Source organism: Gymnoscopelus braueri (assembly GCF_963280865.1).
Source record: "Gymnoscopelus braueri genome assembly, chromosome: 18".
Classification (NCBI taxonomy): domain Eukaryota; kingdom Metazoa; phylum Chordata; class Actinopteri; order Myctophiformes; family Myctophidae; genus Gymnoscopelus; species Gymnoscopelus braueri.
This window is the reverse complement of record NC_137618.1, coordinates 7,995,500-8,009,148: the sequence shown is the minus strand read 5'-3', so window position 1 is coordinate 8,009,148 and position 13,649 is coordinate 7,995,500. Positions and strand designations below refer to the sequence as shown.

At 41.1% G+C, this 13,649-nt stretch overlaps 1 protein-coding gene across 1 annotated transcript; it reads right to left on the bottom strand.

The window, feature by feature from the left end:
* Positions 1-3,282: 3,282 nt before the first annotated feature.
* On the bottom strand, positions 3,283-10,857 carry LOC308105921 (tripartite motif-containing protein 16-like). Its single transcript, XM_080456887.1, has 7 exons — positions 10,574-10,857; positions 9,194-9,568; positions 8,597-8,692; positions 7,730-7,963; positions 6,294-6,453; positions 4,154-4,204; positions 3,283-4,009 (listed from the first exon to the last, which is right to left on the bottom strand). Exons 1-7 carry the CDS (start codon positions 10,814-10,816, stop codon positions 3,486-3,488), a joined length of 1,683 nt encoding a protein of 560 aa, XP_080313013.1. The 5' UTR covers positions 10,817-10,857; the 3' UTR covers positions 3,283-3,485.
* Positions 10,858-13,649: the final 2,792 nt, after the last annotated feature.

Here is a 13,649-nt window from a genome sequence, read left to right as displayed (position 1 = left end):
TTATATTTGAAATCTGAACTTTTATGTAGATGTGCGCGTTGTAAATGTAGAAATGTCAAAAACCAGGAACAAGTAGCGCCATGACGCTTGTGACAGACGAGCGTCATGTGAACCATGACGCTCTTAGTAAACAAATAATACATTTTCTGGTCGGGATACCAGTTTTATCCAACCAGGAGAGAGAACTCATGCAGGATGCAGGATAAACAAGTGAAATTTGAAGTGATGAAAGAACAGCTCTCTACCTGTCTTTTCAGTGCCAGTGATGCCATCAAAGGAGAAGGCCTCCAGGTGGACCTTCCCGGCAGTTGAAACACTCATTCACGCATTCATCACATACCGGCTTGATTACTGCAACAGCTACCGCAACGGTGAGTTTGGTGTAGTGTAGAATCAGAATCAGGTTTATTGTCACATCACAGGTTTAAAAGGTAAAAAAGTGGGTGAAATTCGCTTTCGTTCGCATCGCAACGTTATTTCCACAGAAAGAAGGGGAGAAGAGGGGGAGTGTAATAGGTAGACCCTCCAGAAAAAAAACGATTATGCGATCGCATAATTTACAGTATAATCAGCAAAATGGCGCATAATTCTAGCTGTGGGGGAAATGTTTTTTCAAAAAGGCTGCATCGCATCGCATAATATGCGCTTCGAAATGCATATTTCCACATATTTTGCAACTTTTCACATATTGCCGCATATTTCACAACTTTCCGCATATTTCACAACTTCCCGCAATTTCACCGCATAAAATTGCATATTTCATCATAAAATCAAGGATTTTAGCCCGCATAATCAAGAGTTTTAGCCCGCATAATCAAGGATTTTTGCCCGCGTTTTTCTGGAGGGTCTAAATAGGCAGATAAACAATACTGGCACAAGGACTCTAGTGACTTTTTGCTTGCAAGATGTTTTTTTTTTTGGGAGAGAGTTGCGCAAAATGAGGGGGCAGAAACAGCGCCGGTCACATGGTTCATGTAACCTGGAGATAGTTACAAGGAGCCGTAGACTTCAATGCATTCCATGAGCTTCCGGTTTAGGGCTTTGTCACTATTCGCCAATAGACGGCTATGTAGAAGACCTGGCCCGAAGAAGTGAACGCTAGTGTCAGAACTCTCTCTCTCTATGGGTCTGGGTTTTTGTATTCATTTGTGAAAAGCTTGATTTACAATATTACAATCTGTAGACCCATCGCCAAATGAAAAGGAAAAACAGCGCCCCCTGCTGTTTTTTACTCTCTCACTTGGCTCTGGGAGAGGGCATATGGTGGACCCGTGCGCAAGGAAACCGGGGTTTTGGTCTGCCTTCAGCCTTTCACTTCCGGTGGTGCGACTATGTTTTCATTCCCACTAACAATATTTATACACGGAACACTAACACCACTTCTCCCAGAGAACATGGATCGTTTTGGTTATAAGCCCACTTGTTTCTATGATGAAAGAGCAAGTTTAAATGTGAATATCTCTCCGTGGTTGTCTGCTCCGAGGACGCTATTGTTAAATGAGTTTCGGTTTTGTTTTTAGTGGGAAGCAGAGCACAGACAGTAAATCCCGCCCACTACATTTGATTGGGTAAAGCGCGGCCTGCTTCCTGATCTGAAGGCACGCCCACTTGTAGGTCAGTGCGTACACGTTATGACGAACCCCCCCGACAGATTCAAGCGGAGAGCAGAATCTGTTCTTGAGAGATTAACAATATTATGTTTTTCCCCAATTTTTTTTTAATGTATTTATTGGTGCGACATAGGTGGTACAGAGAAGCGAGGGTTAGTTATCATTGTTAAAGTATCGGCACGATTCTTTTTTACTTTTATGGGACATAACAAAACACCGAAGGACCGAACGTGACCAAGAAAAACAACAGCAGCAACCACAACTGTGAAAAGGAAAAAACTAAAACAGAAAGCAGATAAATAAATAACCATCTATCACATCTGTCTTCAGATCCTGCATAAAACATCATCTAAACATGGAGACAACTTTCACAGAGAGACAGAAGGAGAAAGGCAAACATTCTTCAAAATAAGACAAAAACACTCTGCTATAGAGGTTGCAGCCACAGTGCTCACATTTATTCCTTTAGATGAATTGGAACATTTGTTCATTTTGCCAGATCATGTAGATCGGCTATTAAAGAAATTACAAAAGATTTTTTCCCCCTCTTTTTTTAACATGCCAGGTTTTAAGTTTTTAACTGTTGAAGCCCTATTGGACTCCAGGGTTCTTACTGCATTTACAAAATGGGAGAAACAAGAAGAAAATAAAAGGGGGGGGGGGGCGAAAAAAAACTAAGAAGCAAAAAAAATTTTTTAAATATATTTTGTATAAGTGATTAAATCGATTAGTTTGATTAACCATTGCACCCTTATTGACACATTGAGGAGTAAGACATTACAGCAGTGGTTCTCAAACTTTCAGGCTGCGAGCCTCCAAAATAATAGTATTTTAACTGCGAACCGCCAAAATAATCAAATTTGAACTGGGGACCCCCCAAATAATCCTATTTTAACTGGGGACCCCCCGGCCTGATAAGCACTTGGAATTGTAGGAGTTGAGGCATAACATTTTGTTTGACTTCATACATATTACATACATTACATTACATAACATAACATTTTCAAAATTGTTGTCTCTTTCTCAATATTTGGCCATTTTCTATACTCTATAGTATAGTTTGTTGATTACTTTTGATTAGTTTTTGTTTTGGAGGCATTCAAAAGGTCTTAAAAGTCCTTAAAGGTTTAATGACATTCACTTTTACACCACATTCAAAGTCATTGTCCTGGTCCTTCAAAAGTGTACAAAAAGTTTTAAGTGAAAATTCCATTCCAGTGATCCATGGCAGGTGTTTTTCTCTCACATTTCTAAAGCCTTTTCAACTGCAATGAAAAAAGAAATCTTTGCCTGCGGGTGTCGCTGGTGAGGGATTTTGCCTGTCAATCATCGCCTCTGCTCCGCCCCCCCAAAGGAAAGGATAGGGGAGGGGAGGGGCGAGGAGGAGAGTGGGCGGGATTAATTGACTGTGACCTCACTGTCGAAGGGCCAAGCTCAGATTACTTTTCAGCCTAATTATTCAAAAAACCCCAGACCACAGAAAATCCACTGAATGTTCTAAGTTCAGATTTTTTGGGTGTAATTGAGGTCATAAAACCCCAAATAAAACATTGAAAATAAAAAAAGTGAAAATGAATGTCATGATACCTTTAAATCGTCACTTTAGAAATGCAGTGCAAATACTCTGTATGTTGGTTTGTTTACTGTTGAGTGAGAAAACAATGTTGCACATTAAGCATAATAATGATTGCCTGCAGCAGGCTTATTAAAGACATGCAATGAGCGGAACACAATGGATTGATTGATCATGATGGTGTAGTACTGTATACCGTACACATGATTCTTACACAAGCTTTATCTAATAGAGAAAATCTATAATCAAATGAAGAAAACTAAGTTTTCAACTGAATATCATCATCAGTATTCTTAACATGTCTACCATGTCTTACACAGCTCTGCTGTACCTCCATTGTTCCAAATCCATATCCCTGCATAGAGAGGTTGTGTGAACGTGGTTTGAACTGTGTGTAGGAGGGTCATTGTGTCAGAAACACTGTAGAAGGACAGAGTACCTGCCTTGTGATCCAGGTACACCCCCACTCTGTAGGAGAGAGGCCCTGACACTTTAGTCTGAACCTGGTTGTGTGTGAACAGGTAGTTTTTACCAATGCACCGTAAACACCAGGATTTATCATCGTCTCCAAAGTGGGAGTGTCTGCTCATGCTGCTCATGTCTTTATAACAGACTGCTATACCAACCCCTTTACCACTCCACTCTACTTCCCAGTAACAACGTTCAGACAGACCCTCTGTACACAACACCTGACAGTAATTAGTAAATCTCTCTGCATGATGAGGGTAAGGTTGTTGTTGTTGTGTATAAGTCACCTTCCTCTTCTCCTCTGACAGGGAGAGCTTTTTGTGTATTGTGTTCATGTCCAGAGACAGAGGAGAGGAATCTGTGAGAACACACGACAAAAGAAAATTCAAACCTCATGAACCTTATTGTGTTTAGAGTTAGTCTCTCAGATCCAACTCATTAGAGCTTTAAATAACAACATATCAGAATGAAACGTTCAGAACCTGCATCAACATGGACTCACATTGTAAAAAGTCCTTTCTGGTCTGAGGCTCCGCTGGATGTAAAACATCAACTGGAGACACAAGAAAACAATAAATGTCATCATGACATCATACTGAAGAACGGAGAACTGAATTTACATAACAAAAACATAAATATAACAAAAGTATTATAATAATAATAATGAAAATAATAATAATGAATGGCAATGGTAAATGGTGCATTTATATACTGTAGCGCAGTGTTTCTCAACAGGGCAGTACAGCCCCCTCAGGGGGCGTTCAGAGAACTTTGGGGGGCACTGGAAGCTATATTCTTTAAAGGGGAGAGCTGAGGTGCTGTTGGGGGGCGCCAGTTTAATATATTCAGGTTCACATTTTCTTCACTTGCTCCTAGACTTCCTTTCATTAACACTGCAGTCAAAAGAGGCGTGGTTTCTGAATTGTGTGTAGTTGCATGTTTTTTATTGGGATGATGAAGGTAGTTATTTAGGGCGCTTTCACACTATGGTCCCGGGTGCGCACCCCGGACCACATGGCAGATGTTGTGGTAGTGTGAACGTAGCGAACCGTTCCCCGTAACGCATCACCGTACCGTACCCGAAACCACCTTGGGAGGTAGTCTCGGGTCCGATTGCTGCGGAGTCGGGAACGGAACGCGGCAGTGTGAATCCATCCGTTCCAAGAGAAGGAAGTGGACTGCTAATCATATATCATTTATATATTTTTTATAATGACACATTATTTTATCTGGGTTATACCTTCTCATAGTTCTACTTGAATGTTGACAAGAAATAATAATCCCGCTAGTGTTTGAGTAGCGCGAGCCGTGAAAAATAATAAACAAAAAACACATGTGTGGTCGCGTGATTTGTCCTATGTGTCACCACGCTGACAGAGGCAGACGCTGACGCCAGCTGCTCCTCTACAAACAGGCTCCTTTTATCATTTTAACACCGTAACCTTTATCCACCTTTTTACTTTGGACCTTTATTCATTCATGTTCACATGGCCTTTGGATTTTATTGATTGGATACGCTGATATTAGTGTATTTATGTCACTAGTCGGATTGCAAGCAGTAGCCAGCGGCGGGTTTTGACAGCTGTCACCCAGTCACTCTCTGCCTGATCCTTCCTGCACTGACGATCGGATGCACTGCTTTGGTTGTGTATTGTTGATCTGTTGTTATTATAACTCAAGACAACGTCAGGAACACAGTCAAACTTTATTATTCACTCTAGAGTGACTTTTCTTCTGTGAATGACATTCGCTCTCCCAAAGCCCCATAGTCAACAGCGCCCCCATGAGGCACATATTTACCATTACTGTTCAATGAAAATGGTCTCGAGTGCGTTAGAATCTTGGCCAGTGTGAATGCTGGCCAGCCAAGCGTACTCGGGAACGGTTTGATTCAAACGAACCCAGTCTGAAACCGCCCTTAGTTGTACAGTACCTTTCTTTTTTGGCCTTTATTTCGATAAAACCGTAAGTGTAGATTGACAGGAAATGGGGAGAGAGTCGGGGAGTGACACGGAGCAAAGGTGGGCTCGGGAATCGAACCCGGGACTCGCTGTCAGGCTGCATCAGAGCCTTTACGTGGTATGCACCTTAACCACTCTGCCATCGGCGCCCCAAATGTACAGTACTAAGTGTTGAAAGTAGATTTTGTACAGGTGGAAGCATGTCTGGGAAAAGCCAAGCTCTGTAGTATGACGTTGTTGCTTGTCGAAAAGAACACATCTACATGCCAACAACTTGTCATGATGTAACACGTTGTTGGCTTGTAGATATGTGTTCTTTTTGGCAAGTGACACAATCATGCAATCAGTGCATTACATTGGCTGGTCAGAACATAATGCTAGTCACCATGCCAAAGAGGGGCAAATCAAGTCCAGCTGTGTACTGAACATTCAAAGTTTTGCTAGCGGTGGCATGTGAGCAACGTACAATAAATGCCCCCCACACCCAATTTTTATTGACGGTCTTCCGCCAATTTTAATTGGGTGTGGGACGCACACACACACACACACACACACACACACAGCCAACCTGTGTACCATCAGTCTGCTCCAGTTCAAATATCTCCAGTTGCCTTCTGACTTCATCAATCCATGTTTACTATGATGGCTGGTTAGAAAAACAAGAAACACATTTAATCTCACCTCTCTTTGATATCTCTGGCCAAGTTGTCTTCAGGATGTTGTCTAGTTGGTCTCTCAGACCAGACACCACATCAATCACATCTGTGAAGGACCTCACAGGACAGATGACCACACTGGGTGAGACTGGAGATCCACTGGAACTGGAGAGAGACTGGAAACTCTGGAGAGAGACAAGTAAACCAGTATAGACAGAGATAGAAGATCAATAGATTAGTACATTGATCACAATTGGTGGAGTTGAGCTCAACCAGTTTATACACAAACACAAAAATCCAATGTCAACTAGAAAAAGTGCTCCTCGGAGCACAGGTCTCCGCCAGGTCAGGTAGGTTATTGTGGGCCAGCAATGTTTGGAATTCAGTCATTATAGAGGTGAAATCTGTTGCAGTCGAGAGATTCATAATAATAATACATTTTATTTGTAACGCACTTTATATACGCACCCCAACTATACACAGCTAAGAAAAGGTTCATGTTTAAAAACACACAAGGCATCAATAAGTCCATCAAGGCAAATGCCTTGTTAAAAAGAATGTTTTTTAGTCCCCTTTTAAAAGTGACAACGGACTGTGGTGCTCTCAAGTGGTCAGGGAGGGCCTTCCACAGCCGAGGAGCATGAAGTTATTGCACAATATGTTGATTTGTGGGATGTGTGTGCAAAGTTTCACGGCAATCAGACGCTGCGTTCAGGATTCGAGGCATTTTGTTCAAAAAGGACCACTCTCGCAAACTTTGGAAGCCAATCCTAGCCAATCAGGATGAAAAATCAGACAGATCCGTCTTGATCACATGACTATAGAGATACTGTGTACCTATTGTGGTGTGATGTTTGGTCAAAATCTGTAGGAGTTTTGACCAATTTTTTTGCATCGGCCTGTTATAGCGCCACCTGTTATAGCGCCTCCTGGTGGCGCTATAACAGGCCAATGTGAAAAATATGGGGCAGAGGTTCTACTCTGGAATCGAGAGAGTGTGTGTGCACAATTTCACGTCGATCGGGCCGACGGTGGCGGAGATTAGCTGTTCACAGACGGACGGACAGAAAGACAGACAGACGGACAGAGGGCAAAACATAGTCTCGGCCATGCCTTCGCCTTCGGCCTGGCGGAGACAGAAATATGAGACTGAATGAGTCTTTTGACCCGTGTTTCATGTCACCAGCGCAGTTGTACTGTAGACAAACTATGAGTACATTTCTCTGTAATAAATTAAGTTTAATTGAATTTGTCTTTCAACAAGAATGGCAGCTGGTGTCACATTTTGACATTGTTATTCTGGTCTGTAAAACTACTGTATAGTGGCAACTAATTTATACAAATGAATGTCATGTCATGCAATGTAATGTAATGTAAAATAATATGATGTAATGTAATGAAATGTGACACAATGTCTCCTAAATGAGTCAAAAGCAAACAGTAAAATGCCATGTGTGGAACCTGAATGAAAGTGATGATGTCATCAGTGTTGGACAGCTCCTCCAGGTCAGCATGTCTCCTCTCCAGCTGCTCCATGTGGTCCTCCAGCTGCCTCAGGAGAGCCTCAGTCTGAGCCACTGCAGTCTGCTGCTGATCTCTGATCAGTTCTTTAAGCTCACTGCGTCTTCTCTCAATGGAGACCATCATCTCACTGAAGATCCTGTCACTGGCCTCCACTGCTGCTTCTGCAGAGCTCTGCCCCACACACACACACACACACACACACACACACACACACACACACACACACACACACACACACACACACACACACACACACACACACACACACACACACACACACACACACACACACACACACACACACACACACACATTAAGTATTGGTGGCCATTCCAGAAGTTCCATGATATGATGGATTCTTTACTGTCACTGTTCTTTACTGTCATTCTGGGTACTTTAGTGCAGTGGACCCCCAGGGGGTTCCAGGGGGTCCCCAGCAAAATGTGTTAATATAGCATCACATTTAGTTTAACCAACCATAATCCTATACATCAGCTATTTGAAAATAGCCATTCTACAAGTTCACAACACATCGAACGAATCATGACCAATTGTGAGCTTGTAGATCTGCTCATTTCAAAAAATATTAAGAGAATAGACATTTTGCACAACACAAATATTATATGTGGGTTAGTGGTACACAAGTATTTTCAAATGGGGGTCCACAGCCAAATTCATATTAATTGGGGGTCCTCGACATGAAAAGCACTTTTTTAGTGCTTCTGATGACACAAGGCACTGTCTCATCCATATAGCATCACAGTAAACACAAGAACAAGAACTATTATCATAATATCAGCTCACGTTCAGGGCCTCCATGACCTGTCTCAGGTCTTTCAGCTCCTTCTTTTTCTCCTGGATCTTCTGCTGGACTTTCTCCTGAATTGTCACCAGCTGTTTCTGCAAGAAACAGGAAGAGACAGTTTGGCTTGTAAACAAAGCACATTTTCAAGTCAGGATACCAATTCTATCCAATCAGGAGAAAGAGAACTCATACAGGATACAGGGTAAAAACAAGTGAAATTGGAGACAGTTTAGTTTGGATCCACACATCATCTTAACCCATTTAGACCTGGAACACCAATACGTTATACCTTTCAGCCAGGAACACCTCTGTGTGTGGTTGTTGCTATATACATTAAATAGCAATATTATTATTATTATTATTATTTTTAATTAAAAAAAAAGTTTTTCAGAAAACTGTGGTCAGGATTTATAAGGCTTTCATAGAATTGGCCTCAGGTCTAAATGGGTATCAACTGTGTAACCTCTCCAAAATACACTTTTGCACCTTTAATACGTTTTATTGTGCGTTCAATGTCTCCGACATGTTTTTTTAGCTTCTATCTTTAAAACAGGATCTATCTTATGATTTGTCTTCAAGTGATGGTGGTCCTATACCTGTTTCGCTGCCTTCTCTGCAGCAGCTGACACCGTGTCATGGCCCTTATGTTCATCCATGAGGCACTGATAGCAGATACACTGGCGGTCTGTGCGACAGAACACCTCCATCAGCTTGTCATGACTGGAGCACATCTTCTCCTGCAGTTTGTTGGTGGCTGGGACCAGCTTGTGCTTCTTCAACACAGGAACATTGTAGTGAGGCTGGAGGTGAGTCTCACAGTAAGAGGCCAGACACACCAGACAAGACATGAGAGCTTTGTGACGTCTGGCTCCGGTGCAGAAATCACAGGCCACGTCTGCTGGACCGGTGTACAGCAGAGCAGCAGAGACAGAAGACTGCTGACCTCCTGTACTGCTCAGCTTCATCACAACCTGGAAGTAAAGAGAAGAGGAGGGGAGGAGGTCACTCACTGATGACAAATACAACACAGTCATTGTGAGGTTCATGGTGATAAACACAGTGAGAAATTACAGGTAAGTTCATCTAGTAAGATCATTGTAACATTATCTGAACACTGTGGTTCTGAACTTTGCATTCCATAAAGTTGATTGCTTTACAGTATGTTGTAAAAAACTTTACAATTTCAGCGTTTAGCAGACACTCTTAACCACTAGAACTAGAAGATGAATGACATGGCAAGAATAGGGACGCTAGAGTTTAATGATTAACCAGTGACTAACACAGTCAAAGATAAGAGTAAATTACCCTAGTCAACAAAATGACAGCATAAGGTAAGTACTGTAGACTGCAAAGAAACTAAGATAATATCACACCTAGCATCTGTTTCAATGTGCTAATAAACTAAACTAAACTAAACTAAACTAAACTAAAGTGTGACAAGACCAGGAGTCAGATTTGAATGTGGGTCTTTGCGTGGTTTGAGTGGTTCTCAAACCTTTTCATGTCAAGGACCCCCAAATTAATATGTATTTGTCCAAGAAACCCCCATCTGAAAATATTTTGTGCCAGGGACCCCCACACAAGATTTATGTTGTTAAAATGTTTCAAAAGATTGCATATCGTGTTGTGATGCATTGTGAGCTTGTAGATCAGCAATTTTCAAATAGCTGATGTATAGGGTTACAGTGGTTAAACAGACTGTGATGCTCTATTAACACATTTTATTGGGGTCCCCGGGTGGAACCCCCTCATGGACCCCTGGGGGTCCCCAGACCCCACTTTGAGAACCACTGGTCTAACATGCTATCTAAACAATATTATTAGTATTTGTGGACATTATAAACATACATAACATAATGTGTAGTAAGTAACCAACATATATGTATAACTACCATCAATCACAATAGTCAACAAGGAGTTTGCTGTATCAGAACATGTAGTTTAATGTGTGGTTGTAACTTGTAAGGTCATCTCACCTCAGCCAGCGAGGTGTTCTTCCTCAGAACAGGTCTGGGACTGAAGCTCTCTCTGCACTGGGGACAGCTGTAGACTCCAGTCTCCTCATACTGGTCCCAGTAACCCTCAATACAGCTTCTACAGTAGCTGTGTCCACACTGTAGAGTCACTGGTTCCTTTAGAAGGTCCAGACAGACAGAACAACAGCAGAACTGGTCCTGGTCCAGCTCACATGTCTGTTGCTTCTCCTGCTGTTGTGCCATTTGACTGACAACCACACTCACACTGAGAGAAAACACACAACACTTTGGTTTACTCTGAAGAGAGACTGAGAGAGAAAACACACAACAGCTCTGAGTTTCGTTTCTTCTGAAGGAAAGTAGGAGAGTCAAAGAAGGGAAGGACTTCCTGGATGTTTGCAGGAGGCAGTGGTTTTAAAGAGACAGTGTGTAGCACAAACAGGTTCAGCTTGTGGTTGAACGTTGTACAGCTGGACTCTCACACTACACCATCATTTCCCCTCCATGTGGAAAAGCCTGGTGGTGGTGACACGAGGTTACAAGATAATCAGGGGTATTTATTTGGGGTAGAGTATGGCAGAAAATGTGTATTTTAGTAAAATATCTCGACTTTCTCACTCTCTCCACTTCCTCCAGACTCCAGTGAGCTCATATTATATTATAGTGAAACACTCTACTATCCTCTAGGATTACAAATAAGTCATGGCAAGACGGGTGAACTTGATCATAATAAAGGGGAAACCTGAAAATGACACAAGGTTGACATCTGGTGGCCAATTCAGTGATGCCTTATACAGTAGCTGTTGTGTCATAGCTTGACATCTGCATTCTTTTGTTTTGTCCCCTCACTTCAGTTGCACCTGAAGTGCTCATGGAATTATTCATTGTGTGTGTTATTTCAGGAAACAAGATTAAGTTCCTACAGATTTTACCAGCAGCATTGTCAAAATGAATGATGAATGAATTCATTGTGACCTCAGTGGACAGGACAGTGGTACAGTCGTCGACTGGACTGGATTCGTTTAACAGCTTTAACTGTCAGGGGACACAATGCATCTTCTGAGTTGCCTTTCATCCTATCAAGTGTAGCCTATAGTTGATACTTTAGACAGTAAATGTTCTACATTGCACAATAGTTTTTTTAATAGGCATGATGCATCTGCCATAATTTTGAAATATGTATATCCCAGGGAATCCGTTTCTGAAATATAATCATTAGTCTAATATGCATGTATATGTCACCATCTGAGATTTTTTGATTGAACTATTTTGTACAGACTATTTTAGCTCACAACGCGTCGAGATGCGTTGTGAGCTTATAGATCGGCTATTTTCAAAAGAATTTCAAAGTCTCCCTGCCTGTCTCTTACGCTCTTTTAGCCCTGAAACATGACGTCATGGTGCTACTTGTTCCATGATTTTTTAAATGTCTACATTTACAACCCGTACATCTACATAAACGTTTAGATTTCAAATATAAAGTGCTGACCCTACGGCCACAGATTTAACAAGTTGAAACGCTTAGATCTAAGTACCCGTATCTTCCGTATTGTTCAATAAAAAGCATTTTAATCCAATCGGCAGCCGTTTCCTCATAGAGCTATAATGCAATCAGAGTGCAATATACCTTCCAACCGATAGGATCGCGCGTAGTTGAAAGCATATGAAGGACATTTTGAGAAAATGGCCACCAATCGGATTAAAATGCTTTTTATTGAACAATGCGGAAAATGCAGGTACTTAGACCCTGGCGTTTTAACTTGTTACATCCGTGGCCTTGGGATAAGCACTTTATATTTGAAATCTGAACTTTCATGTAGATGTGCGGGTTGTAAATGTAGAAATGTCAAAAACCAGGAACAAGTAGCGCCATGACGCTTGTGACAGACGAGCGTCATGTGAACCATGACTAATAATGCTCTTAGTAAACAAATAATACATTTTCTGGTCGGGATACCAGTTTTATCCAACCAGGAGAGAGAACTCATGCAGGATGCAGGATAAACAAGTGAAATTTGAAGTGATGAAAGAACAGCTCTCTACCTGTCTTTTCAGTGCCAGTGATGCCATCAAAGGAGAAGGCCTCCAGGAAGGGGTAGACTGGCTACAAGGTACTGATTGTGACTTTTAGCAGTAGTGGAAGAACTCAGTGGTGTAAAGTAACTAAGTACATTTACTCAACTCAAGTACTGTACTTAAAGGTAGGGTAAGTGATATTTTTTGGTTAAAACAAAAAGTATTTTGTTAAAAGGTTAAAATACTATATTCTGATAGTAATCATTGCTATAGAGTGTTTTTTAAGTAACAGATGTCTCCCTGTCTCTCCAGCTCTTTAATAAACAGAAAAGGAATATATCATTTTGTCTGCTCACTTCCAATTTCACTTGTTTAATCTGTATCCTGACTGAGTTCTCTGTCCTGGTTGGATAAAATTGGAAATGAAACTGAAACTGAAACGAAAATGCATTTTCTGTTTTATAAAGAGCTGGAGAGACAAGGAGACTCCTTTTACTGAACAAACACTCTATGAGTACTATCAGAATATAGAGCTATTAGTATTTAACACTTATTTTAACCAAAGCAAATCACTTACCCTACCTTTAAGTACAATTCTGAGGTTTTATATCCAATTTTCAGTACTTTTACTTCTACTCCACTACATTTCAGAGGCAAATGTTATGCTTTTACTCCACTGCAATTATTTGTAAACTTTAGTTACTAGTTACTTTGTAGATTTTGATTATTATTACAAAAAAACATACATTACCCACTTCAGCCCTATATACATTTCGGCCATTTGAAAATAGCAGATCTACAAGCTCACGCGACGCATTGTGAGCTTGTAGATCTGCATGCAAAATTTGTAGTTTCTACTTTTGGTACTTTAAGTACATTTTGATACCAATACATTTGTACTTTTACTCATTCATTTTGCATTCCGGACTTTCACTTGTAAACACAGTATTTTCTACAATGCAGTATTGATACTTTTACTTAAGTAAAACATTCGAGTACTTTTTCCACCGAGCAAACTTTGGGATCATTTAAGCGGATACGGAAGTGGTCCAGATATGAC

What these genes read in the sequence shown, in the direction of transcription:
- LOC308105921 (XM_080456887.1), bottom strand. Translation starts at nt 10,816, where the DNA reads ATGGCACAACAGCAGGAGAAGCAACAGACATGTGAGCTGGACCAGGAC. An exon ending in AGGTCATGGAGGCCCTGAAC is followed by an intron (nt 7,964 to 8,596) that starts GTGAGCTGATAT and finishes TGTGTGGGGCAG; the next exon opens with AGCTCTGCAGAAGCAGCAGT. An exon ending in ACATCATCACTTTCATTCAG is followed by an intron (nt 6,454 to 7,729) that starts GTTCCACACATG and finishes GTCTCTCTCCAG; the next exon opens with AGTTTCCAGTCTCTCTCCAG.